Genomic DNA, 23,416 nt, shown 5'->3' on the forward strand with positions numbered 1-23,416 from the left:
TGTTTTTTTTTTTTTTGAGACGGAGTCTCACTCTGTCGCCCAGGCTAGAGTGCAGTGGTGCAATCTCGGCTCACTGCAAGCTCCGCCTCCCGGGTTCACACCATTCTCCTGCCTCAGCCTCTCCGAGTAGCTGGGACTACAGGCACCCGCCACTACGCCCGGCTAATTTTTTTGTATTTTTAGTAGAGACGGGGTTTCACCGTGGTCTCGATCTCCTGACCTCGTGATCCGCCCGCCTCGGCCTCCCAAAGTGCTGGGATTACAAGCGTGAGCCACTGCGCCTGGCCGGGAGAATCTGTGTCACTTAAGGAGTTAAGGTATAAAAGAAGGAAGTGTACCACTTACTTAGCAGATCCCAAAGGGGAAACACAAGTCATTTTATTCAGATGAGGCACTTTCAATGTATGTGTTTTGGGGTGTGTGTATGTGTGTGCGCATGGGGAACAGTGAGGTGGTGCAGGATAATAAATACTGTGAGGGTGAAGGAACACTCCCCCAAGCTGGCAGGAGTATGTGGCAGCAATGTACAGAGCCTCAGGGGTAGAGTCCAGGGACAGGGAGGTGGGTTCAAGGCTGGCTTGGAGGCCAACGGTGTCCCCCCTTAGCTCAAGAAGCCAAAGAAATTGGTAGAGCGGGGGGGTGGGCCCATGAGCATGGGCATCTGGTTCTTGTGGGTGATCTTGATCTGGAAGGGAAGGGAGCACATTCAGAGGCAGGACCTGATGCTTTGGGGCTGTGGCTTCAGAGATTTGGAGGGAAATCTGTGGGGTTTGGGGTGGATTGCTAGGTTCCTAGAGAGGCCATGATAGGGAAACCAGGAGCTGAGAAATCAGGGTTTAGGATGAATGATGTGCAGGGGAAGTTCAGGCATCAGAAGGGTGTAAAGAAGCTGTGGAATGGGGATTTATGATCCATGGAGCCCAACGGTTTAGTTTTTGGCTGGGATCATCAATACTCACTGTACACGGCGTCTGCATCCAGGGTTCTCCGTCAATTTGCATGGGAAGGGTTTTTGTGGTGCTATAGGAGGCCAAGGAACATTAGTGATTTCCTTACCAATCGAATACCAAAACTCTGCTTCTCAGGTTGGCTTTGAGACTTTTGTCACTGAGGGAGATCTAGTAAAGCCCCTCCCCACCATTCCCATGACCCTCTGCTGCCCCAGCCCCACACCTTCCCTCAGGGACCCTAGTGGAGTCTTCCTTACTGGAAGGTGATCTCAGAGCACTTGGCCAGCCGACGTCCAGCATTCTTGAGCTTGGTATAGATTTGGCCCATCTCAATTGCACCCTCCAATCCGACCACTTCCAGTCTCTTGTCACTTAGGTCTGGGGACGAAGCAGGGAGTTAAGTTTTACATAAACAGGGTATCCCCATAGGGAGTCACACTTTCCCTTGGTCCTGCCCACTCAGCTCCCAAGGCTGCTCCTCTCACCTGGTACACAGGTTTTCAGGATATCAGGGTCGGTGATGACTTTAGCTGTAGCACCTAAGGCCTGGTTGATCCCATAGATATCCCCATGGGGTCTCCTGGTATCACCCCAGAGGTTGGAGCCACCATGCATGCTAGGGATGTTTAGCACTGCGATGCCTTCTAGGGACAGGTTGCTCAGATCCAGCGGTTTCCCACAGATCTGAGAGGAGGGGGCACAGTCCCAGTTAGGGAGGGTACAGATCCTCACCTCATGGCATGATCACAGATGTGATCGCTCCCTCCACCAGATGACAAACTGGAGAGGGCAGGATTTGGAGGTGTGCAAGGGATGGAAATAGGGACTAGTGTATCTTGAGGACTTGGAGAATTGGGGTAGGAGAGCTGGGAGGTCAAAGAAGCATAGGTTCAAGAATATGGGAAGTTCCTAAGGGTGCCATGGAGGGAGAAACTTGGCTATTAAGAAGCTGAAAAGGATGTAGGGTTGAGTCTTATTACACACACCTCAACTGTCAAAGACTCCTCCAGCCTTTTGCATGTTGAGAAGATGGATTCAGATGTGGCAAATTCGAAGTACCATAGCTTGTTCTTCATTCTGTGTCAGCCCCAACACAAGGCCCAGTAGGAAGGGACAGGTTACACAGTGCTGGCAGGGGTGGTAAGTGACAGGGAAGGGCATCAACCTCCTAACTTTAGTCCCATGGGAAACAAGGGTGGCTTTGGTTGGGGGATCTCCTAGAGGTGCCACTGCTCTTCTGAGCAATCTGAGTCAAACTTGGTCAAAACCTGGCTCCTGACACTGTGTATGCCCACACCACCCCCTCCTTTCCCTAACCTGCTGTTGAACTTCTCTGGATATTTCTCTCGCATGATGTGGAATCGATGAGCAATAGAGGCATCCTGGAGAGTTCAGGACATGAAGGTCAGTACAGAGCTCAATCTCTCCCTCCCAGTCTCCCCTCTCTCCCAAGTCCCCATGCTGCTCCCCATAGCATGTCCCAAGATCTTCCCTTGCAACTCATAGCACTGTACTGCACTCCCAATTTCCCTGTGTCACAGGTCACTTAACCTCCCCCTCCTTTTCTGCTCTCCTCCAGCTTCTGACTGCTTGGCCCCCGCTTTCTCCCTTCTCCCCAGGCCCCATTCCACTGACCACACCAATAGAGAAGTAGTTATTGATGATTTGAAAGGGGACTGGGTCACTTTTTTCTTCAGTTTGTTGAGGTATCACCTCCACAGACCATCGATCCATATGTACCACTTTACTCATCTCTAAATCCTTGAGGATCTTTGCCAGATTCTGTCCTTCATACCCTAGGAGTGGAGAAGACAGGTTAGCACTGAGCTCTGGGTCCCAGAGAGGCCTCTTCTCAGCTCCCAATTCCACAAATTCCCGGGGGCCTTCTGCCCTGTTTCTGCAAAGCCTCCCAGCCTTAGCCAGTGACAGGTCAGCGTGCATGGTCACAACTCCCATGGACCTTTCCTCCATGCTGTGTGGAGGGTTAATGTTTCTAATGTGTGTGAATATGCAAAGATGGTGCCAACAGTCATCTGGAAGGTTGGAGAGAATAGCCAGGAGAATGCTGAAAAAGATGGGTGACAAATGGGGATAATCCTCTCTCACCCTCGACCCCTGATGCTTTCACTCCCCATTCAGACAGACCACAGTATAAAGCAACCATGTGTAAACAGTGTTATACAGGCAGAGTGAATGGAATAAAAGGTTCAATAGTAAAGAACAGAGAGCCCCCAAATAGACTCAAGTATATATAGAAATTTAGTATGTGATGTCATTTCAAATAAATGGGGAAAAGATAGATTATTCAATAAATCGTGCTGGGGAAAGGGAGGAGCAGCATGAAAAACTACCTACTGGGTTCTATGCTCGCTACCTGCATGACGTGGCCATCCATACCCCAAACCTCCCAAAGTGCTGGGATTACAGGCCACTGCGCCTGGCCAGAATCTGTACTAGAAGAAAACATTAGTAAATGTTTTTATAATCTTTGAATGGATACAAAACTAGAAGCCCCCCCAAAAAGATAGATAAATATAATTATATTAAAATTTAAAACTAGACGGACATGGTAGCCCCTAAAATCCCAGCTACATGGCAGGAGGATTGCTCAAACCCAGGACTTCGAGACCAGCCTGGCCAACATAGTGAGACCCCATCTCAAAAAACAAACAAGGCCAGGCGCAGTGGCTCACTCCTGTAGTCCCAGCACTTTGGGAGGCTGAAGCGGGTGATCCCTTGAGGCCAGGAGTTTGAGACCAGCCTGGACAACATGGCAAAACCTCATCTCTATAAAAAATATAAAAATTAGCCAGGTGTCGGTGGCTCATGCCTGTAATCCCAGCACGGATATGAGGTCAGGAGATTGAGACCATCCGGCCAAACATGAAACCTGACTCTACTAAAAACCAAAAAATTACCAGGCGGTGGTGGGTGGGCACCTGTATCCCACTACTTGGGAGGCTGAGCAAAGGAGCTTGCAGTGAGCCGAGATCGCGCCACTGCACTCCAGCCTGGGTGACAGAGCAAGACTCCTTCTCAAAAATAAATAAATAAATAAATAAAATAAAAATTAGCCAGGTGTAGGCTGGGCGCAATGGCTGACGCCTGTAATCCCAGCATTTTGGGAGGCTGAGGCAGGCAGATCACAGGTCAGGAGTTTCAGACCAGCCTGGCCAACATGGTGAAACCCCATCTTTGCGCCGGGCGTGGTGGCTCACGCTTGTAATCCCAGCACTTTGGGAGGCCGAGGCGGGCGGATCACGAGGTCAGGAGATCGAGACCACGGTGAAACCCCGTCTCTACTAAAAATACAAAAAAATTAGCCAGGCGTGGTGGCGGGCGCCTGTAGTCCCAGCTACTCGGAGAGGCTGAGGCAGGAGAATGGCATGAACCCGAGAGGCAGAGCTCGCAGTGAGCCGAGACTGTGCCACTGCACTCCAGCCTGGGCGACAGAGCGAGACTCCGTCTCAAAAAAAAAAAAAAGAAACCCCATCTTTACTAAAAATACAAAAAATTAGCAAGGCATGGTGGCGGACACCTGTAATCCCAGCTACTTGGGAGGGTGAGGCAGGAGAATTGCTTGAACTCAGGAGGCGGAGGTTGCAGTGAGCCGAGATTGCACCACTGCACTCCAGCCTGGGCAACAAGAGTGAAACTCTGTCCCCCAAAAAAAAAAATTAGCCAGGTGTGGTGGCATGTGACTGTAGTCCAGGCTACTCTGAGGTGGGAGGATTGCATGAGCCTAGGAGTTCGAGGCTGTGGTGAGCTGTGAGCTTACCACTGTACTCCAGCATGGGCAGCAGAGCAAGACTATCTCAAAACAAAGAAATAAACAAAAAACAAAAAAGGAAAAATGTGCAAATAATACAAACAAGCCTATGATAGAAGAAAAAATACAAATGGCCAATATGCATATGAAACTTGCTCAGTATTACTAACAATTTCAAGAAGCATAATTAAAAAATTAGCTACCTTTTGTTGCCTAACAGGTTGGCAAAGTATAATGAGATTCAGAAAACCAAGTGCTAATGAGTTGATGAATAAATTGGCATTCTCATTTGCTGTTAGCTACGGCATGACTTGATAAGTCATTTTTGGAAAGCATTTTGGCAATTACTATCAAAATGTTATCAAATTTTATCAAAACATATTTTTCACTGGGTGCCATGACTCATGCCTGTAATCCCAGCACTTTGGGAGGCCAAGGTGGGCAGATCACCTAAGGTCAGGAGTTCGAGATCAACCTGGCCAACATGGTGAAGCCTCATCTCTACTGAAAATACAAAAAATTAGCCAGGCGTGGTGGTGCATGCCTTTAGTCCCAGCTACTTGGGAGGCTGAGGCATGAGAATCGCTTGAACCTGGGAGGTGGAGGTTGCAGTGAGCCGAGATTGTACTATTGCACTCCAGCCTGGGTAACAAGAGCGGAACTCCATCTCAAAAAAATAAATAAAATAAAATAAAAATGTTCATATTCTCTGAGTCAGCAATTCTACTTCTAGAAATCTCTCCTAGAGAAATGTTCATATCTGTGCGCAGAGATAGATGTATGAGTGTTCACTGCACCACGGTTTGTAAGATTAAAAAACTGAATGCTACCCTAATGTCCACCAATAGGGAACTGTTTATAAATGATTACACATTCACACAACGGAACTCTATTCAGTGCTAAAATGGATGAGGCAAACCTGACTGTATAGAAATATAATGATAACCAATATGAACTGTTAAGTTAGAAAAAGAAGAAAAACATCTATAAAATGATCTCATTGTTTAAATATATGTTAGTTTGTGTCTAGGAAGTAAAACATGGAGGAACAGCCCCCAAAACTGTAGGGCATAGATTATAGGGAGCTTTCACTTTCTTGGCACATATATATGAAATGTTTGAGTTATTTTTTACCACCAGCATATATTATAATTGTAGTCAGGGAAGAAAAAAGGTTTTAAAAATGTCTCCACAGCTGGGCGCAGTAGCTTACATCTGTAATACCCAGCACTTTGGGAGGCCAAGGCAGGTGGATCACCTGAGGTCAGGAGTTCGAGACCAGCCTGACCAACATGGAGAAACCCCATCTCTACTAAAAATACAAAATTAGCTGGGCGTGGTGGCACATGCTTGTAATTCCAGCTACTCGGGAGGCTGAGGCAGGAGAATCGCTTGAACCTGGGAGGTGGAGGTTGCAATGAGCCGAGATCTTGCCATTGCACTCCGTCCTGGGCAACAAGAGCAAAACTCTGTCTCAAAAAAAAAAAAAAAAAAAGAAAGAAAGAAAAGAAAAAGAAAAAGAAAAAAAAAGTCTCCACTTCCTCACATTCTATTGAGGGTTCAATCCACTGTAATTTACCTTTTGCCCATCCCACCCTGCTGAAACTTTTTTGGCAAAGATTGCCAATGACTCCTGCCAACAGTGTATCTTTCGTTCTCATTTTAGCTCTTGAAAGTCTTCACTTAACCTCTGAAACATCACTCTCTCGGTTACAGAGGGACTTTCCTTTCTCTTTGACTATTCCTTTTTAGTCTTTGTGGTAGGCAGAATACTAGCTTCTCAAAGAGGTCCACATCTTAATCTCAAGAAACTGAATATTGCTGGGTGAGGTGGCTCACGCCTGTAATCCCAGCACTTTGGGAGGCCGAGGCGGGTGGATCACCTGAGGTCAGGAGTTTGACACCAGCCTGGCCAACATGGCAAAACCCTGTCTCTACTAAAAATACAAAAATTAGCCAGTTGTGATGGTGCACGCCTGTAACCTCAGCTACTCAGGAGGCTGAGGCCGGAGAATCACTTGAACCTGGGAGGCAGAGGTTGCAGTGAGCCGAGATCGCGCCACTGCACTCCAGCCTGTGCGATGGAGTGAGACTCCGTCTCCAAAAACAACAACAACAATAACAACAACAACAAAAGAAAATCAGCCAGGCGTTGTGGCACATGCCTGTAATCCCAGCTACTAGGGAGGCTGAGGCAGGAGAATCGCTTGAACCTGGGAGGCAGAGGTGGTATTGAGCCCAGATCGTGCCATTGCACTCCAGCCTGGGCAACAAGAGCAAAACTCCCTCTCAAAAAAAAAAAAAAAAAGAAGAAGAAAGAAAAAAAGAAACTGTGAATATGTTACCCTACATGGAAAAAGAGACTTTGCAGATACATTTAAATTGAGGATTTCAGGCCAGGCACAGTGGCTCACGCCTGTAATCCCAGCACTTTGGGAGGCTGAGGCAGGCGGTTCACTTGAGGTCAGGAGTTCAAGACCAGCATGGGCAGCACGGTGAAACCTATCTCTACTAAAAATACAAAAATTAGCCGGCGTGTTGGCACAGGCTTGTAATCCCAGCTACCTGGGAGACTGAGACATGAGAATCGCTTGAGCCAGGGAGGCAGAGGTTGCGATGAGTCGAGATTGTGCCACTGTACTACAGCCTGGGCAACAGAGGGAGACTCTGTCTTAAAAAAAAAAAAAAAAAAAAAAAATGAGGATTTTGAGATGGGAGATCATACTGGATTATCTGGGTGGTACCAATGTAATCACAGGGGTCCTTATAAGTGAAAGAGGAAGGCAGGAGAAAAGAGTTGTAAAAGGAGATGTGACCGTGGAAGCAGGGGTTGGAGTGATAAGACCGCTGGTTGGAAGGGGGACCTTGAGCCAAGGAATGCAGACAGCCTGTAGAAACTAGAAACAGCAAAGGATTCTTCCCTAGAGCCTCTAGAAAAGAACTCGGCCCTGCCAACACCTTGATTTTAGCCTAGTGAGATCCATTTTGGACTTCTCTCATCCAGAACTGTAAGATAATAAATTTGTGTTGCTTTAAGCCACTGTTTGTGGTAATTGGTGACAGCAGCAATGGGACACTAATGCAGACTCCTTTAATAACTCCTCTTCCTCTGCTCAACTGTTAAATAGGGTGTTTACCAGGATCTTGCTGTCCTTGTTCACCTTCTCTTACCTCCTTCTCTGGGTAATCTCAGCTACTCTCAGAATGTCAATTACCACCTAGGAGCAGATGACTCTCAAACATGTATCTCCTAAAATATTTGACTTCTCTCCTAAATTCCTGACATGTATTTCTAACCACCCACCACAACATCTCCACCTGCCCCAAACTGAATTTTTCTTCCTTAAACTGGTCTTCCTCCTATATTCCCTGTCTTAATAAATGCCACCCCAAGGTTGGGCGCGGTGGCTCACACATATAATCTCAGCACTTTGGGAGGCAGAGGTGGGCGGATCACCTGAGGTCAGGAGTTCGAGATCAGCCTGGCCAGCATGGTGAAATCTCGTCTCCACTTAAAATACAAAAATTAGCTGGATGTGGTGGTGGACGCCTGCAATCCCAGCTACTCGGGAGGCTAAGGCAGGAGAATCGCCGGAACCTGGGAGGTAGAGGTTGCAGTGAGCTGAGATCGTGCCACTGCACTCCAGTCTAGGCAACAGAGTGAGACTCTGTCTCAAAAAGATAAATAAATAAAAATAGATAAATGAATAAATGAATAAATAAATGCCACCCCCATCTGCTGAGTCCATAAACCTAGGAAATGTCCTAGACTTGTCTCTACCTCCTTCTCCACAACCTGTCAGTTATCTAGAGCTGTGGCTTCTACCTCATTAACTCCACTGCTGCTGCCTTGGCTTCTGTGTTCATCATCTCTTGTCTGGACTACTGCAAACAGGTAATTTCCTATTCTGTCTCCTTCCTATAATCCATCTTCCACAGAGCTCCCATAGTGATACTCCTTTCAATCCCCCCTCTTCAAACCTTATGATTTTTTCAGTGTCAACATGTTTTCCATTTCATTTTTCAATTTAAAGTCTCACACTGTTGCCCAGGCCGGAGTGCAGTGGTGCAATCATGGCTCACTACAGTCTCGATCTTTCAGCTGAAGCAATTCTCCCGCCTCAGCCTCAGCTGGGACTATAGGCATGTGCCACCACGCCTGGCTATTTATTTGTGTGTTTGTTTATTTATTTTTAGAGATGAGATCTCACTGTGTCACCCAGGATTGAGTGCAGTGGCCCAATCATAGCTCATTGCAGCCTGAAACTCCTGGGCTCAAGGAATCCTCCAGCCTCCACCTCCTGAGTTGTTGGGACTACAGGTGCGTGCCACCATGCCCAGCTAATTTAAAAAAATATATTTTGTAGAGACTTGGTCTCACTTTGTTGTCCAGGCTGGTCTCCAGCTCCTGGCTTAAAGCGATCTTCTGACCTTGGCCTCCCAAAGTGTTGGGATTATAGGAATGAGCCACAGTGCCCAGCCCAACATACATTTTCATTAGCGCTATATTTATATCCTTACTGTCATGATTCAGGTTGAGTTAGCAGAAAACTGCAATGTTTTCTGCTAACTTGTTTGCTTGTTTATGCTAACTTGATTTTTGTTTGCGGAATACAGGGAAGACATAAAATATGTAATTTCAAAATGTCTAATATTATAAATGAAGAAGTCAGATGTTGAGGATCTGAAAACTGGTCAAAGAATTGGTTATATGTCTACATATAAAACTTAAGTTATAATGAGCACTCAGAGATATTTCTTCCTATTTGTTCTTTTAGTTACATCTTTTACTTACATCGAGTTCTCCCTCACTGCTGCTTGTTTGATTGGGTTAAAAAAAAAGAAAAAAAAAAGTTTGCCCATAGTTCAGGGATTGCACACTCAAATACCTGAGTGGCTTGAATGGTAAAGTGGGTTGGGCATGGTGGCTCACACCTGTAATCCCAACACTTTGGGAAGCCTAGGTGGGCAGATCACTTGAGGTCAGGAGTTTGAGACCATCCTACCTCGTCTCTACTAAAAATACAAAAATTAGCAGGGCGTGATGGCACACACCTGTATTTCCAGCTACTCAGGAGGCTGAGACAGGAGAATCACTTGAACCTGGGAGGCAGAGGTTGCAGTGAGCCGAGATGGTACCACTGCGCTCCAGCCTGGGCAACAGAGCGAGATTCCATCTCAAGAAAAAAAAAAAAAAAAAAGAAAGGGAAAGTGAATAAGTGACTAGCAGGGAGCCAAGGGGGTTGTGACAAACTGAAGAATACATGTCCCACTTCGAAATAATCAAGTACAAAGAAATTGAAAACACTGCAAGGCAACTAATACAAAACAACACAAAATCATTACTGTGGGCTGTCGGCTTGCAATCTCTGGCAGGATAAAATTAAAAACTCCCTGGCACAGTATTCATAACCCTCCATAATCTGGACTCTGCTCAACTAGTCTTCCCTCTCCACATTTTCCACCTTGCACCCTATGTCCCAATCATGATGAATGACTTACAGTTCCCCCAATGCACCACCATGTTTTTTGGTGGCTCCTCTGGCCTTATACTACTTCCTCCACCTAGAATGCCTTCCGCTGCCCTTCGCAGACCTCTATTCCCTAAGATCTCCAGCAAGATCTTAGAGCTGGACTCTGAACCCAATAACCTCAACTCCAAGATTCCTCAAACACAATCTGCCCTACACTGACCTCTTTACCTACCAACACCATCCTTCAAACTCTTTCTGTTTGGAAGGCATAAGAGATTAGAAATGGGAGAGCAGTTAGGAGACTATTGCAATACTCGGAAAGAAGTCATAGTGAATTAATTAATGACTACCTGGTTAATTGTTTGAATGAGTGAATGAGTCATGACCAAGCTCCCTGCTAGCTCCATCACTCAGCATCTGGCTTAGCTCTTATATAAACTTCCTTATTCACACATTGTTCCCCACCCCCACATTCCTTGATTCTCTGAGCCATAAGAGTTGGTTGGGAGAAACATAAAAATATTTACAGGAAAGGGGACTATCACCCTTGACCCTTCTAGGTTCAGACTGTGGTCCCTGCTTCTTCCAAAGCTCTCTTCTTTTTGGACATTCCACTTTTGTATCCACCTGTCTGTGCCCCTCTTCTTCCCCAATCCTTTCTATACCAGATGCCTAGTTTCGACTCTAAGTGCCTTTCCCTTCCTACACAACTCCCCCCAGCCTACAGCAAAACAATTTCTAACCACTTACCTCCTCCCCATCTTAGGCATCGAGCCAGATCATTTCCAGTACCCAGGGGCAACACAGCAACAGGAGGTAAAACCGGCAAGTTAGCTTTGTCTGCGGAGGCAGGTGAAGAGAAGGATGGAGTGAGTTAGCTCTGCAAGACTACAACCCCAATCCCTTCCCAGAGCCCCTCCCTGCACTGACCAATGGTTTCTAGAATCCAGCCTACTGTGCCGTCTCCACCACACACCAAAATCCGGCTATCAGGAACATCCTTGAATAATCGGAGCCTGAGACAAAGGGGAGAGAGAAGATGAAGAAGGATAACAGGACTCAGGCTACCCAAGTTCCGGGCAGGCAGATTGCTTCTTGTCTCTCATTCCGTAGGACCTTCCTCCTTTTTGTCAAAAGACTTGAGTTTCTATGAAGGTCACAGAAAAGAACAATGGGGGAAAGTTACAGCCACTCCTCAGTGGTTAGGGAAAAATAGGATCTTCATTCTTTGAGAGCAGGACAAAGATGGGCCGGGGAGCTCGGAAGATGGGATACCCAGTGACCCTAGGGAAGGAAATATTCTGAATTCTGGCCTCTTGGGGATCTCTAGCCCTCCTCTCCCAACCTGCACTCTTTCCTGCACTCTCCTAACATATACAGATACACAGACCCACGAAAACACTGTGATACAGTCCCTAACCTGTGCTCACCCTATCTCAGGACCATCCTTTAGGAGGTTGAACACCTGTCGAGGGTTTAATGTATACTGGAACTTCCAGAGCACCCTGTGTGTGGGAAAAAGAAAAGCTCATGGCAGGCGCAGGGGTTGGGGGTGATCTTCTGAACCTCACCCTCTTGGTGTGTTCCTCAAGGTATGCCCCTCCAGACACACACATCCCCTTCCACCTTCCAAGTGCTGCAGGCAGGCCCTCCCTCCCATCTTAGAAGACCCAATATATCTCTCCTCACCTCTGCCCCTGTTTCCCGCCACTCTTAGGATTGACAAAGACAAGAAGTGGGTGGGTGTTAGGAACAGGGTCAATCTGCATTGGGGGAAGAAAGTAAGGATAAAGAAAGCAGGATTTTGTCAGAGTTAAGGTGGGCCCTGGAGACAGGGGCAGAGGGCTGGCATTCCACCAAGATATTTCCCCCCTTCCTCCTGTTTCCCTCCCCTTCCCTCCCCTACCGTGGTGGAGTTTCTGGAGAGTGAGCATCAACCGCTCCCCACCAGGCTCTCCCACTTCATTCCCACCCATGAGGGCTCCAGCGAAAAACCGGCCCCCATCATGAAGCCCAAGGCTCTCAGCCCTGTACCCGCAGAGCCTCAGAGGTGCTCAAATTTAAATCATCCATGGTCTTCTGGCTTGTTTTGCTATTTTTACGATCCGATCCAGAGGCCTGGGAGGGGAGGAAAGCAGAGGGAAGGAAAGCTGTATTGTGCATGAATCCCTAAATAGAGGGGTCTGACTTGAATCTTAAAAGTATGAGCTCTCTATTCTAAATGCCACTCTGTGCGTGTGGGAAATCGGGAAGGCACTCCTGTCCCCTCCCCGCTGCTGCCGAGGGTCTCACCAGGACACTGGGATAGATGGAAGATGGAGGCAGGATGTGATCCCGGAGCAGCCCACAGTCACACTCATGGCCCACCGCTTGCAGGCAGTCATCGTGGATCTGAAAGACGAGGTGGGCACAGAGAGATCACGAAGGGAACCCTGTCTCCTCTCAACCTGGCAGTCTGGGCTGGAAAGAGCCCTTGGGAGCAGGGGCAACTGTGGCTGTAAAGGAGGTGTGGCTGGGAGGCCCGTGGAGAGGGCAGCTCTGCGGGGCCCTAAGACGTACCCAGAAGGGATGGCTCCCAAACTGACCTCTAGGTGGCACCATACACAATGCAGCCCGGTCAGACTGTGGTAGATCCGGATCTTTTTCTGACAGCGGTCGCAGCGCCCGGACTCACAGCCCCCTCGCACCCACACATGTGATTGGACCTTGGGGAGAAAGGCAGTTCCTTGTCTGGGAGGGTCTGAGCAGGACTTAGGGGAGGGAGGGGCTGAGGGCAGCAATGAGCCAAGGGCCAGGGCCAGGGCCAGGATGTAGGTGATGTTGGGGGCGGAGGCTTGAGATCACTCACACCAATGTCCTTCCGAGACTTGGCATAGGTGCTGACTTCACAAGGCAGGGCTTTCATGGCACACTGGTCGTGAACAGTGTACTTACAGACTGAGGGAGAAGGAAGAAGTTGGGAGGCTTAGCTGAGCCTCTCCCCCTATTTCCTTCTTACCTGAGGGTGAGGCAGGATCAGATATGTGATCCCTTGCTTGAGGGTGTAACAGAATAAAAGTTTGGGGTGAGGTGCCCACCTCCAAAACCCACGCCTTTTCCTTACTCTTCCTCCTAAAAGATCAGCTGCTATCCCATGCCTGCCCCACACCATCCATGTGCCAGGCAGGAACTGAGCTGGATGATGCTTGGGAGGCCCAGGTCTAACAGCAACAGTAATCATAATAGATATTTTTTATTGCATCTTATAGTACGTGCATGCACCATCTGAAGCACTTTTCTTGCACCAACTTTTTTAATGCTCACAGTTACCTCATTTTCAGTTGAGGAAACTAAGGCTTAAAGAAGTGATGTGGCTTTCCCAAGGTCACATAACTAGTCAGTGGCAGAGCCCAGGATTCAAACCTAGGTCTTTCTAAGTTCACAGCGTCAAGCTCCCACAGATAGCTGGGCTGACCCTCTTCCCCTACCTCCCAGCTCCCATTACTCACGGTTACAGCTCAGTCCCTGTTTGCCAAGACCAATGCTTGACTCGCACAGGTTGCAGTAGATTGGTCTGGGGAACCTCTTGGGCCTCCACATGTGCTGTCCATCGTCCTTCAGAGTCTAGGAAGGCACAGTAGATGCTAGGGAGTGTCAAAGCCCTTATAGGGCCAATCCTGGCAAGCATAACCCAAGGCTGTCTAACTCATCCCCCAAAGTCTCTCCTACTCACCATCTCCAGACCCAGCAGCACTAGCAATGGCACGGTGGTGGCCCCAGCCCGGACCCACTCAGCTTGAGAGACAGAGCCACTGCCATCATAGTCAATCTCTTTCATCATCTCCTGAAGAATCTGAGCACAGAGTGGAAAGGGACTTTCAGTATGAGTGGGTCTTCAGACCCAACACCTCTCCACTGCCTCTTAGGATATCCAGCCCAGCCATCCTAGCCAAGGGAACCAGGTTGCCTGTCAGAGATGAGGTAAGGCAGATGCAGGACTCACCAGGGAAGAAGATACAAGAAGGGACATGAAGGAAGAGCTGCCTTACCGGCCTCAGCTCAGACACATCCCAATCCAGGTATTCAGCCACTCGCATCATCTGTAGGATAATTTTGTCCACTTCCTGGAGCAAAAAGGGCAAGAGCCACAGCCACATCCCCTTTACTACCACCATCCAAACTCTCTTCCAGAAATCAGTGTTCCTGGGTTCCACCCCAGATTCACACCTCTCATTCTCAGGTACGTCTGCCAAGTAAATAAATGTGTTTGTATGTTTGTAAGGCAGACCCAATTCATGTCTCCAGCATTCCCTTTGAGGGCTCAAGAGCTTGGGACTTACTTTCAAATTTAGTCCTAGAGGACTCAACCTCTCCCCCCATCCTCTTCTGTTTCTTAAGACCCTGGAAGAGTTGGGGCAGGAGGGTGCAGACAAATTAACACATATTCCCTTGCCCAGCATACAGGGTCCCCAACTCACTGAGCTGTCCAGGATCCCATTTCTGTCCGTGTCGTACAGCTTGAAGGTGACTGTGGGATGTTTTAGGGGGGCCAGGGTCAGTTTGTGAGAGATACTCAAAGAATTCATACCAGAATATGGGGGAAACAAAGAGACAGGGAGAGAGCCTTTGGGTGAGAAGCCTAGAGAGCCTGGGATGGGACTGAGAAAGAGACAAAAAGGAAAGGAAAAGAGGCATGGATTCCACCCTCAGTGAATGTGTCAGGGGAGACAATACACAATCCATATCCCAAGGACATCCTAGGCTGCCTACATGGGAATGTACAAGACATGGGTACTGGGGTGACTATGGTGAAGGGCATTAGGTATAAATAATCTGGGAGAACAGAGGAAATGGGCTCATTCTCTGGCCCCACCTTTGTCTAGACCTGTCAGCCTTTAGGAATCCTGAAGGAATAAGGGAAAGGAGGCTGGGAAACACCTCTCTTTCCCTTCACTGCCCCGCCACCTCACTTCAGAAGGGCAACTCACATTCTAACTTGTCTTCTGGTCGACCACCCTCCAGAAGGGAAAAGTAGCAGGAAACATCATTGAGACACACCACATCTGGTTACAAAAAAGCAGATCAGAAGTCAGGGCTCCCTCCACTTTGGCTCATGTTTTATTCTTTGTTTGTTCTACCACTCCCTTTTTTTACAAAAAAAGATTTACTGATTTTTTAAGAGACAGGGTCTCGCTCTGTCACTGAGGCTGGAGTGCAGTGGCATGATTATCGCTCACTGCACCTTGAACTCCTGGCCTCAAGCAATCCTCCCACCTCAGCCTCCCAAAGTGCTGGGACTACAGGTGTGAGCAACTGCCCTCAACTTACCTTTCCCCTTTACCTTTCCTCCCTTTAGCTCCTAGACCAGCCTGACTATTCTCCACCAATTTCCCCCCCAACCTGCACAACATGTGACTCAAGTCAATTCTCATCCCCAAATCCATACTAGTTTGATTTTTCTGCCAGAGGCTCAGCCCAGTCCTACCTGCTTGACCATACCTTTTGCCACATTTGTCTCATTTAAGCAGTGACCAGTCTCAAAGGATTGAAACAGTGCCAGGCTTAGGTGTCTGGGAACATTATCCAATTCCAGATAGATTTTCAGGAATTGCTGGAATCCCTCATACCCAATGGCCTATAATGAGAGTGAGCATTATCCTGGGGAGCCTGCAAGGTCGGAGCTGGGGCTAAAAAATTGGGAGTAGTGGGGACAGGGATAATAAGTGCAGAGCTGAGAAGCATCTGAGGCAGGAGTATGGTTTCTTTGATTAAGTCCTGAGGTAATAGAATCTCTTGTTTTATCCTAAAGCAATAGTCGGAGTGACAATGGACACTAGGGTATCTCTGGAGGGGATAGTGAGGGGCAGGCCCAGAATAATTCCTGGAAGTTGGGGATCAAAAACAAAGATGGGAAGAGTTGATCAAGGAGAGGATTTCCCAGCTGCCACTCACATCTCCTTGGACATATTTAGCCATCTCGCCATCCTCAAAGAGCTTTAGGACATCACTGACCTTTTTGGTGGAGTCTAGGGTATAGAGAGAGTAAGAGAACAGCATTATTAGTCCAGCTGAGTTCTCCTGCCAGAGAAATCCAGCAGGAAAAAAGATTCAAATGAGAAGAAGAAATTCCAAGAAGAAACACAGAAATACAAAGAGAAAAATATTTCAGATCCTCCAGAACAGTACCACTCTTTACTCCTCTTCTCTGAGAGCTGGAGCAAGCAGTCCAGGTATCGCGAAGGTGGGTAGAGAGCTGAGACCTTGCACAATGCAGCCGGGTTAGACTGTGGTAGATCCGGATCCTTTTCTGACATCTCCCCATCTCCCACTCCTCCCATTCCCAGTCATGGGCACATCTGAGCAGCACACTGCTCAAAGCCACTGAGGAAGCTGGGGGCCAGGGGGTGTAATGAGGAGGAGGAGGGATTCTCTGGGGCAGGGTCTCCAGAACTGAAGGCCTGACAGGAAGACTCACATTCCATGTATTTTTGCAGCTGGGCAAAATCACTGGGGCTTATTAGGCCCCTCTCCTTGGCCATCTGTCTGTTTTTCTCAAGGATGGCCAGAAAGGCAGCTTCGTAGTAGTACTTCCGTTGCTTGGACCTCTTCAGAGGGTAGGCCTGGGGAAAAGTGACAGAGGGTACACTGGGAAGAGCCAGCTGTCTGGGTGTCTTTTCTTCTGTCTGTTCCATTCTGTCTCTACTCCCACTATTATTTTTTGTTCTTTCCTTCTCTCCTAGTCCCTCCCTAAATATCTTCCTTTCCCTGTGTCCCTCTTCCCTATGCCTCTACCTTCCCTGACATTGTCCTCTGTCTCTGTTTCTCCGACTCATCTCTGTCTCTCCATTTCTGGATCCTTCTCCCTCTCCCCCAACCTATCTTGATTCATCTGACAACCCTCACCTTCCCACCCGCACCCGGCTTTCTCAGTCTATATATGTTTCTGTGGGTGTGTCCCTTGTCTGTTTCTGCGCTTTCTTCCGCCATCGTCAATCTCTGCAGACTCTCCCCAGCCTGCGCTCTCTCCCATCTCGGGTCTTCGGCAGTTCCGGCAGTTCCGGCCCTCTGGGTGACTCTTACTGCGTTAGCGCGTCTTCCTGGCCATGACCCCATTTTGTTCCGCCTCTGGCCAGAGACCCCAGCTCCGCTCAGCCACCCACTCCCCGAGCCACCCACGCCCCGCAACGACCTCTAGCGCTTCTGACGCGCGACACAGAACCAGCTCCGGCAAGGTCCCTAGCCCCGGCCCCGCCTGGACTGCGTTCCGCGGAGCTCCACTAGGGAAGGGTGGAGACCTAGGCGCGGGGTAGGGAAGAGGCAGGGGAAGAGACTCTGGGTACTCACAGAGTCTCTTCTTAGAAGAGGATTCTGGGATACTGACATCCTAGAGAATGGACTCTAACCATATGGCAGTTTTCAGTGACTATAGTCCAACTTCTGCTGCCAACAGATCTAGTATTTCCCAGTCCCGGGACGGTGGAGCCGAGTGCTAGTGTCTTGGCTCTTGGGAACTTCCTTCCACTCTGCTAGGTCAGCAGTGCTTAGGGAACTCCATGTTTTGGCTACTGGATCCAGGGACCAAGGTGCAGTGGGCGACTTGCCTTGATTCAATAATGATAATAATATATCTTACGTTAATATAATACAGCCCGGTTTTGGAACAGAACTAGGATCAGTCATATCTGGGTCCCATTCTTAGCTCTGATACCACTGTGTGACTTGGGGAAGTTATATCTGTAAAATGGGGAGAATGAGAACCATTTTTCACAGTTGTGTGGCTTAAGTAAAATATATGAAAAGTCCCTCATATAATGCCTGACATTTAGGAGGCCTACAAGAAATGCTAGTTATTACTGTACTAACAATTAGAATCAAATCATGAGACATAGGAAATTATTGGCATAAGCATTCTGCAGATGAGGAAACTGGAGCTCAGAGAAGCTTGGATTTCCTAAGGCAGTTGATAGATGGAAAATCCAAGGCTCCAGCCCAAGGCCATGTGGTAGTGCCTCTGCTTGTCACTCTGCCCTCCTCTTGTTCCACTTTCTCCTCACACCCCGCCATCTGGTCTCACTGTGCTCCTTTCTGTTCCTCAGGCATGCCAAGCTCTCCCCTGCTCAGAGCAATGAGTCTTACTGTTCTGTCTGCCTGGGATACCCTTCTCAGTATGTAGTGAGTGCTCAATATTGGTTGTACAAATGATTGTGTAAAGCTGGGGATTCATAATTTGGGGCTATGAATCCAAATATGGTTACATGGGAATAGGATGCCAGAGTGCCCACCTGACAGTCAGAGGAAAGGAGATAATTTGTAGTACATAGAGTAGGTGCTAAATAAATATCTGTTAAATAAATGAATGATGCTGAAAAGCACATATTGACTACCCCATCAAACACCCTGATCTCCACCCACTCATTTAGGGCTTGTTGGGTTAGGGAAGCAGTTTGGGTGTTCAAGCACAGCCCAGAACAGCCCAGCCCTTTTCCTTTCTGATGATGCAAGGACTTTCTCTGCAGCTTCTGCCCTTGGGACATCTCTGCTGCCTACTTTTATGCAGCACACCATTCCTGTTCCAGCAGCTTTCTGGGAACACTCAGAAGAGGGTTCTGGGATACTGACATCCCAGAGAAAGGACTCTACCCATCTGGCACTTTTCAATGACAATATTCCAACTTCTGCTGCGAACAGATCTAATGAATACTAATAGTCTTATGGCTAATGGGGCCTCTATAGCTTACTTAGCCTCTCTGATTACCCCTGGGGATTCTAAGATGACTCCAAAGTTCTAGGAAATGGAATCTGAGGGAGAAAGTGACAAGGAGGGAGCAAACAAGTTACAATGCAAAGGAGAGAGGACAGGCTTCTTCTCTGCCTCTCTTTTTACAATGATCTAACTCTTTCTTGCTCCTTCTTAGCTCCCCAGGTCTTAAACCTGGAGAAGTAGTATACAGTAGAAGTTAAGAGAATGGACTTGCAAATTGGACAGGCAAGGATCACAATCCTAGCTCTTTGAGAGGTCATTTCATCTCCCTGAGCCTCAGTTTTCTCACCAGTAAAGTGGGCACCTACAGAAATCAGTCGCAATATGGGCATTAAATAAGATGATATATGCAATGTACTTAGCAAACAGCATGACACAGAATAAAAACTCAATGAACATCAGCTATTGTCATTATTACACAAGGGTAGTACCTAGAGAAACATTTCTGGAGATTAGGAAAAATGATGTCTTTGAACCAGGAAAGCATAAATTTCAGGGACTGCTAGCATCAGTGAAGCCCAGTTGTACGTCTTACCCCTTGTTATTAATATATCTGTCAGGTGCAAACATGTAGTATCAGGATCCTGAACTTTGCCTCTGGGAGGATGACGAGGTGGCTAGAACTAGACTCTCAGGGTTCAAGGACACCCCTGGGCTGGAATCTTGGAAACGAGTGCTCCTGGGATCTTCTCAGTGATTCTCTTGACTTCTCTGACTGAAAGTTTAGCTACCCCTGGAGCTGAAGGGCAGCAAACTGTGGGATCCTGGGGACTTAAAGACCTGGAACAAGTCCATTTTTTTCCTCCAGGTCCATCCCAACCCTGAGGCTATAACCTGGGCTAGTCTAGGCGAATGCCAGGGCTGGGAGGGTGGGGTCTGCTGCCAGCCTGCCAGCTATTTGTGACTCACCCTTCCCTTCCCTCCTCTGGTTTCCCTGCCTGCCCCTACCCACTTGGGGTGAGAAAGGAAGAAGTTGACTTGGAGGCAGAGAATCTTAGAACATCCACAGAGCTGGGAGTCACCAACCCTCATATTTTGCAGAGGAGGAAATTGAGGCATACAGAGAGAATTACTCTCTTAAGGGCACAGTCAGACTCTAGACACCCATCCTTAGTACATTCCACTAAATCTTAGAGCTCATGGCTCTCTGGATCTAATTTTAAACATCAAATACTAAAATCTTAACCAAGAGATAAATATTATTTCCAAAGCCTGTGTTAGTATTTAAAGTTTCCTTTTTTCACTTAAGCATTCATTGCTAACATTCCAAGTCCTTTAAGTCGACCATTACTCAGGAAATAGCTACGTCTCCAGAATATTGAGGCTGCCCCAGGGGGCAGGAGCTCTGAATTTGAGGGTCCAGTCCTGATTACCTGGACTTCTGAATTCCTTAATCACATCATTGACTGTATCCTCCTCCTCTCCCCGACCGTTGCTGCTAGTAGGTAGCCCTCAAAAGGGAATCATTTGCTTGAAGCCTGAAAACTTATTAAGCCTCCACAAACACTGAAGACTTCAGTACTACCTGGCTGAGGGGGTTTTGTGTGTGTGTGTGTGTGTGTGTGTGTGTGTGTGTGTGTGTAGAGGGTGTCATTGCGTAGTATAGGAGGAAGTTACGATACTGGCATGGTTGGGGGATGTGGGCTTGTCTGTGCTGAGGCTGAAGAGATGCCCAATAATATTTGCCTTTCTTCCCCAGGAAGGCTCATTTCTCCCATCAAGGTGAAAAGTGAGATTTAGACTCAGGTATTTTCAGAAACTTCCCAGTGACAGGTGGGGAGAGGATGGGGGTGGGAAGTTGGGGACCTGGAGGCCAAACAAGAACCCTTCTCCACCCGTGCGGCGCTGTGGAGGTTCCGAAAAGGACTTCCCTCCGAGTCGGGTCCCAGGAACCGGGCTTCACCATCCCTCCGAATGAGCGGGAGGGAGGGAGGGGAAGGTCTGGGAAACGTTACCCACCGGGTTCTGGCCCAGCCCTCCCGCTGCACCCCCGCGTCCCAGCGCAGACCCTTCTCGATACCCGCTCCAGCTGTCACGCTTCCTCCTTCCCGACCCAGCAGCACGAACGCAGCCCATGGGTTCTCGGCTTCCCTATGCCTGCCCTTTTCCGATGGGGGAGAGTGGGGCGCTGGGGGACTCGCGGGGTCTCTACCTTGCTTGAGAGGGCTCGCGGTCGCAGCTGAAGCGCCGGCGCTGGAGCTGGAGCCCGAGCTGGGCTGGAGGGGACGGGCCAGGCAGACGCGGCCGCAGCGGGGCCGCCCCGTTCCTGACGACATAGCTGCCCGTCCCCCACCCCAGCCTGCCCGCGGCGCCCGCGCCGGGCGCCCCCAACTCTGGGAACTTCGAAGTTGGAGAGGCCCGTTTCTAGGTTTCCAGTTCACCATAACCTGCTCCAGCCTCCCTCGAATATGTCCGGGGCTTTTGACACATTTTCTCCATTTGCTGCGCTCCTCATCTTCTTCCCGCGCCGGCGGCAGCTCTGCTTCTATTTTCCCTTCTTTCTAATCACTCACAGCCTCTCCCTTCCTCCCAAACCTGGGAGGCCAAGATACCGGGCAGGCTGCTAACAGAACAGCTCGGCACTTGGGCACCCAACCAACGTCTCACTCTCTCCTGATTGCTGCCATCCTGAACTTCCCTGACCAACTCCCTTCCATCCACCACTGACTTTACACTCAGGAGATCCCAGGGGGGCAAGCCCAGAGTCCCAAACTCCACAACCTAACCAAACACCTCCCTCCCGCCCCAGGCTCTACCCTGCTTGAGACAATCTGCCTACCTTCTCCACGTTCCTCTCTTTCCTTTTAGACCTATTTTCCCCAGTCTAAGGACACCTCCTGTCAAGACTCATGTCCTCTCCTTAATTCTAGGGTGGAGGTTTGCACTTTGGTCTGTGTCCAGCCTTTCTCCACGCCCTCATCCTCCCACTTTACCTGCTGGCCTTGGCAGGTGGCATAGAAGGCCCTGGCCAAAAGTAGAGAGTGAAAGGTCCTTTCAGCTTCTCCTGCCTGGAGTCTCTTCTAGAGTCATTAAGGCTCTTGGGGGCGCATGGATGGTGGTAAAGGTGGTACAGCAAGGGAGAGAGATGGAGGCCTAGGGACTTACCGGCAGGAACTGGAGACCCAGGCATTCTGCTCACTGGCCCCGCCCCAACCCCTGTCTAACTCCCTCCTACCCTTCATTGAAAATGGGGCAGAGTAACAAAGCCTTAGGTTCCTGGAATCGTCCTTCTTACACCTGGGAGTGGGAAGAAGGGGGAGGGGAGACCTCTGACTAGAAGGGTACGTGCATGTGTGGGTATTGTGTATGCATACATACACACACATAATATACACATACTTTTGGTGGGGGTTGGAAAGGGAATGAATACATGAGGCCCTCTAGTGGAAACAGGGATATCTAAGCAGTTCTTGATTGTTTCAAGACAGGCTTGTTGGAACAGACTCCTCCACATTTGCCAGAAATATAGCTGCTGAGTAATAGGGTTTGGGAGTATTGTTGTTGTATCTAAACTGGAGATTTCGGGCATAGGTTGAAGAGCAGTCTGTCTCTCTGCTCCTGTGCCCCTCCAAGTCTCACCCTCTCACCCCCAATCATAAAAAGACAAGGGCCAAAGGCCGGGCGCGGTGGCTAACACCTGTAATCCCAGCACTTTGGCAGGCCGAGGCAGGCGGATCACGAGATCAGGAGATCGAGACCATCCTGGCTAACACGGTGAAAACCTGTCTCTACTAAAAATACAAAAAATTAGCCAGGCGTGGTGACACATGCCTATAGTCCCAGTTACTCAGGAGGCTGAGGCAGGATAATCACTTGAACCCGGGAGGCGGAGGTTGCAGTGAGCCGAGATCATGCCACTGCACTCCACCCTGGGCGACACGAGCAAAACTCCGTCTCAAAAAAAAAAAAAAAAAAAAAAAAAGACAAGGCCCTTGATACTCCCCATCCTGTCTTTACAGTATTTTCTTCACTGTTAGCAAAGCTTCATCTCTCCTTCCTCTATGACCTCCTTAGTCATAGTAAACAAACTGTACTGAAGGCCTTTTATACACTAAGTCCTGTACTTAGTTCTGCAATACAAGCAAAAACATAGTCCAGTTTAGGGACCATACCAATGAGCGGTGCAATGTGTGTAAAGCCTCTCTGCTCTGAGCTACTTTAAACAAACATACAATATAAGAATAGGTCCCCTAACACCTCTGCCTATCAGTTTTCTGTCCCCGGATCTTTCATTTAGAAATCTTGGAACGATATTAATCTCTAAGGCACTCAGCTTTCCTTGCAAAGAATGCTTAAAGTAATGCCACCCTGTGTATTACCTGTGTTTCTCACTCTTATCGTCTTTAGATATGTCCCTAAATAAAGTTGAAGACATTCCTTTTAAGATAGTTTTTGGTACTTCAAAGTGGGGTGTAATGTTATCTCTCGAATAAGGAATAAGGTGGAATCAGTCTTACTCTAGACTTCTTAGTGTCTTCTTTAG

The 23,416-nt window shown here is 48.4% G+C and overlaps 1 protein-coding gene across 12 annotated transcripts; it reads right to left on the reverse strand.

Annotated features, from left to right (window-relative positions):
• Positions 1 to 22,053, reverse strand: DGKA (diacylglycerol kinase alpha). Of its 12 annotated transcripts, none has more exons than XM_058427061.1 (24): positions 22,039 to 22,053; positions 16,648 to 16,792; positions 16,125 to 16,198; positions 15,672 to 15,807; positions 15,161 to 15,235; positions 14,651 to 14,700; positions 14,222 to 14,296; positions 13,906 to 14,025; positions 13,682 to 13,796; positions 13,042 to 13,130; positions 12,779 to 12,898; positions 12,486 to 12,584; positions 12,228 to 12,311; positions 11,883 to 11,956; positions 11,624 to 11,698; positions 11,124 to 11,209; positions 10,944 to 11,033; positions 2,586 to 2,746; positions 2,268 to 2,332; positions 1,937 to 2,027; positions 1,436 to 1,634; positions 1,208 to 1,328; positions 960 to 1,020; positions 1 to 685 (listed from the first exon to the last, which is right to left on the reverse strand). In XM_058427061.1, the coding sequence occupies exons 2-24, from the start codon at positions 16,709 to 16,711 to the stop codon at positions 602 to 604; spliced, it is 2,208 nt and encodes a 735-aa protein (XP_058283044.1). In that variant the 5' UTR covers positions 16,712 to 16,792; positions 22,039 to 22,053; the 3' UTR covers positions 1 to 601. The 12 variants fall into 12 exon arrangements, with proteins under 12 accessions (XP_058283044.1, XP_032029334.1, XP_032029335.1 ...); XM_032173443.2 differs by lacking the exon at positions 22,039 to 22,053 and adding an exon at positions 21,867 to 22,020; XM_032173444.2 differs by lacking the exon at positions 22,039 to 22,053 and adding an exon at positions 21,086 to 21,186.
• Positions 22,054 to 23,416: the final 1,363 nt, after the last annotated feature.

This window comes from Hylobates moloch, unplaced genomic scaffold, assembly GCF_009828535.3.
Source record: "Hylobates moloch isolate HMO894 unplaced genomic scaffold, HMol_V3 SCAFFOLD_13, whole genome shotgun sequence".
NCBI classification, from domain to species: Eukaryota; Metazoa; Chordata; class Mammalia; order Primates; family Hylobatidae; genus Hylobates; species Hylobates moloch.